The 4,332-nt window shown below is 56.0% G+C and overlaps 1 protein-coding gene across 1 annotated transcript; it reads right to left on the bottom strand.

The window, feature by feature from the left end:
• Nucleotides 1–914: 914 nt before the first annotated feature.
• POMGNT2 (protein O-linked mannose N-acetylglucosaminyltransferase 2 (beta 1,4-)) lies at nt 915–3,289 on the bottom strand. The gene has a single exon (XM_069088607.1). The coding sequence runs from the start codon at nt 3,216–3,218 to the stop codon at nt 1,401–1,403; it is 1,818 nt and encodes a 605-aa protein (XP_068944708.1). The 5' UTR covers nt 3,219–3,289; the 3' UTR covers nt 915–1,400.
• Nucleotides 3,290–4,332: the final 1,043 nt, after the last annotated feature.

Below are 4,332 nucleotides of genomic sequence, written 5' to 3'. Positions count from 1 at the left end.
CATTTAATGGGGAGAGAACCTTTGGGATGGTTCACTCGAGCCCTGGAGGGATGGGCTTCAGTTCCCAGGTTACCCACGGACTTGAGCTCTGAAAGCCAGCAGTGTTCTAACAAAACTCCTTTCCCATACTCCCCCTCTCTCTCTCCTCTCTGCTCCTGACTGGCTCATTCCCCAGCTAGCAAAGCAAACCCACTTGAACAGAAACGATCTGCTCAGCTGATGAAGGAGGGCACCTGCTCCCCTCAGCCATCACTCTCATTTCTATGGGTCTGCGAAGGGTTTTCTGTACAACCACCATGGAAGGGGCGGCAGGACAGGCATCATCTCTGTCTTACCAACAAGGAAATGAGGCTCTGAGAGGTCACGAGCTGCCCATGATCATGATCTGAGGCAAGATTCAGACCCAGGGCTCTGGACCCCAAGGCCTGCAACGAGGACAAAAAGATCCTTTGCACAGTCCTCCTCCCTGGGCTTCTCAGAGTCCCCCAGTCCTTCCCCCCCCCCTCAAAGCTCTCAAAGTTTCCGCCAAAGACCAGCTCAAATGTCACTTCCTCCATGAAGCCTTCCTCACCCCCTCCCATACTAGTGCCCCCCCCCCAAAAAATACCTTGTATTCTTCTTGTATGGATCTATGTATGTGCGTGCCCCACCCCCGCCTCCACGGAACATCCCGTCCCCTGGGCAGGGATTCTTTCATTGTTTTTAGCATCCCCAGTTCCTAGCACTTAATTAATGCTGCTGATTCACTGGAGGCAGGGTGGTTCAACAGCTCTGGAATCCTCAGTACTGGGTTCAGATGCCACTCTGATTACTCCGTGGGCTCTAGACCTGGGGCTCGTGACTCCACACATGTCTTCCAGACCGATGCACTGGGTTCCCTCCCACGACCCCCAAATCAAGAGACTGCTCGAGGATTGATGCTCACAACCATTTATTGAACGTCTCAACAACATATCCTTGAATTAGGATTTGGGTAAATTTCACAATGAAGAAGCTAATGAAATACTCCACATAACCACCCACAGTCCCTATGAACCTATGCAGGGCTTGCACCCACCTACTCAATTCACAGTTACCTTCCCAGTACTACAGATACTCAATGGCGATGGTGGAGGGGGAGATTCTGGGCTGGAAGGGGGGCAGAGTGGGCAGACAGTTGTTGCTGCTGAAGAGGTGGGGGGGGGGTTGAGAGGGAGAGTTGGGCTCCATTGAGTATTGTCACAGTCAAGAATACACACACATTAAATGCAATAAAGGACCACTGAGGCACTAGTGGGGGGTGAGGAGTGGGTGGGCCGGGGCTCGCTGTCTTCCACCTTCTCAATAAATACAAGATTCCCTGGAGCCATCCTGGAAGGGGGGAGAAGGTCGGTCTCCCCCTGCTGACTGAGCCCATGGGGCTACGTGCTACACACCAGCACATCTGCAAAAGGTCCCAGAAGGTTTTTGCTAAAGATGCACCGGATCCAGACCAGGTAGGTGGTGAAGGGCTTAATGTTTTCGGCGAAGGTGTGGTTCTGGTGGGTCAGAATGTAAGGCATGTACGCGTTTTCCCCCTGCTCCTGGATCCACACTTCATATCTCACCTCCTTGACCTTCACGAACTGGAGGTTCCAGGGGATCTGCCAGGACACGCTGAGCCGGGCCTCGGTGGCGCCCTGCACAGAGGCCTGGCACCTGGCCTCTCTCACCTTGCTCGGGTACAGGCCGTCAGCCCACTTCTGCTTCCCCAGCCCCAGACTGGCCTTCACCACGCCTCGGATGGCCTGCAGCAGGGACGGGATGTCCACCTTGGTGTCCTGGTAAATCCGGAAGAGCCACTCGGGGTTGCGGCAGCACAGGTGCCGGGGGACCTCGCGGCTCTGCAGGATGCGCTCTTGCTCGGCCCGGTCCAGGTGCACGATGCCGCCCTGGTCCCAGGGCCGGTCGGGGTAGGTGACCGTGTTCTCCTGCTTGGTGTTCTGCCAGGCTACATACTGGAGGTCCATGTGGGGGAGGCCGGCCAGGGTCCTGTAGGGAGTGTAATGGTCGGGGTTGACAGCGTAGGGGAACAGCTCCACCACTACGGCGCCGCGGGGCAGGAAGAGGGCGGTGATGAGCTGGGCCCCGTGCATGCTGACCAGCATGGACGCGTTGCTGACCAGCCGCACGATGTCCGCAAAGGCGTAGTCTTCCAGCGACACCGTGATGGTCTTCATCTGGAACTCCTGGGCGAGAGCCAACAGCAGCTCCGCCTCATTCAAGATGAGTCTGTTCAGGGTGCGGCTGAAGACCACAATGTACGCCTCCCCCGCCGGGCCCCGCGCCGCCGGCCCACTGACATTCAGCTGCTGCGCGAAGAAGCTGGTGAACTGCCTGATCTCGTTGCCCGACACCAGGATGTTGGCCTTGGGGCCCTGGGGCTGCACGAAGCCGTACTGGTACCAGGTGGTGGCCTTGGACAGCCCCACGTAGGCCCGCGGGAAGCACAGCAGGCCCGCCAGGCTCTTCAGCTGCTCGCGCACCAGAGGCGCCTTGTGGCTGAGCGGCCTGTAGAGGTCGAAGTGCAGCCCGGGCCCCCAGCCCTCCATGAAGACCAGCCTGGCTTCCGGGCCCAGGTCGGGGAACTGGCGCAGGGTGTAGAAGAGGGGCAGCAGGTCGTCGTGGAAGATGTGCATGAGGTTGTCAGGGTTGAAGCGGTTGGCGATCAGTGCCACCTCGGGCATGAACAGCGGCGGGGGCAGGGCGCGCAGGGCGCTGGCGGGCAGCTCCACGAAGTTGAAGTACTGGGTGTTGTGGTCCTCCACCGAGGACAGGTCCAGGAGCGCGGGCTGGAAGCGGCGGGGACCAAGGCTGGGCAGCATGATGGACGCGTTGCTGTGGAAGAAGAGGAACTCCTCTGCCTGGGCCGAGTAGCAGAGGCCCTCGAAGCGGCACACGCGGTCGGTGTGCGTGCGCCCCGTGCACACCATGCGTGTGCCCTCTTCCAGCAGGCTCCGCAGGGCCGCCTGGTAGTCGACGGCCTCGCGGGGGGTCTCCTGGGCCCGGCGGCTGAGGGCCAGCTCTTCCTCCAGCGTGGACGCGTGCTCCCGCAGCCGGACATGCTTCCACAACACGGCTGCCAGGATGGACACCAGCAGGGCGTTGAACACGGCCGCGATGTTCATCCTGCCACCGCCAGCCGGGGGTCTAGAAAGATGGGTGGCAGATGGTGGAGCCGGGCAGTGGGGGGGCCGCATCCATCTCCTCAGGCATGGCAAGAAGAAGCAGAGACCTGCAAGGGGCGAGAGAGAAGAAAAACAAGCGTCTTAGAAACCCGAAGCAGGCCTCAGCCCGTGACCCTGGCTAAGTCACTTGGCTTTGCTGGGTCTGTCTCCTGATCTGTAGAATAAGAGGGTTGGACAAGATGGCCTTGAATGTCTCTTCCAGCTCCAAGTCTATGGTCCATGAAATCAGTAGTGCCAGTATAGACGCTGCTTTGCTGATTCTCAGCTACCTGGAAAATCTGGGATAAATATACCTGACCTGACCCCCCCAGCCTCAAACACCGCACAGAGGAAAGAGCTATAGGTGAAGGACCCAGGCGTCACCACATTACTTCTGCCTTCCCCACTGGTCTGTAAGGAACACGAGGCAGAAAGGGACTTTATGTCCAACCAGGAAGGCTTGGCAGCTTTACCCCATGGTCAAGAAAGCACCGTGTTTGGCAGACTGTCACTCAATAAAACAGACTCCGCTCCCCACGAGTCTGCTGACAACAAGAGAGGACAAATTTAATGAGGACTTGCCAAGAATCAGACTTTTAAGGAAGTTTGCAGCTCAAAGCAAACATGTAAATCTATCTCAACCGACCTCAAGAAATGGGAAAGATAATTTTAACAACCCCCAAAGAAACAGAGACACAAGTGCCAGATTCCTGAAAAGAAGATAGAATTGGGCTGTAAACCAGTAGCCGAATGAAAGAGAGGGGGAGAGAGAGAGAGGAGAAGACAGAGACAAAGAGACATAGAGGAAAAAGGGAGAGAGCGAAGAGACAGAGACAGAGAGAGGAGCCAATGTGATCATGGTGGGAGGGGTGTTGGGGGACCTGTGACCTAGCTGATGTTCACCCCCTAGAGAAGGTCTTTTATAAGTACATAGATATATACACAAATATAGATATATACATATACACATACACACATATATATATAAATATATATCTTTCACATACACACACATGAAATATGTATGATATATACAATAATATATATGAAATGACATATATTTACTACTTTTGGCCTGTTCAGATAATTTTCCTTCTTGCCACAGTTCCCAGGCTCCCTAAGCTCTCTTGAAGGGATGGGGGCCAAA

This window comes from Petaurus breviceps, unplaced genomic scaffold, assembly GCF_028583685.1.
Source record: "Petaurus breviceps papuanus isolate PSGF00001 unplaced genomic scaffold, PetGlider_PUasm1.0 185, whole genome shotgun sequence".
In the NCBI taxonomy this organism is placed as follows: domain Eukaryota; kingdom Metazoa; phylum Chordata; class Mammalia; order Diprotodontia; family Petauridae; genus Petaurus; species Petaurus breviceps.
The sequence above is the reverse complement of the archived record's forward strand: the minus strand, read 5'-3'. Positions and strand labels throughout refer to the sequence as shown.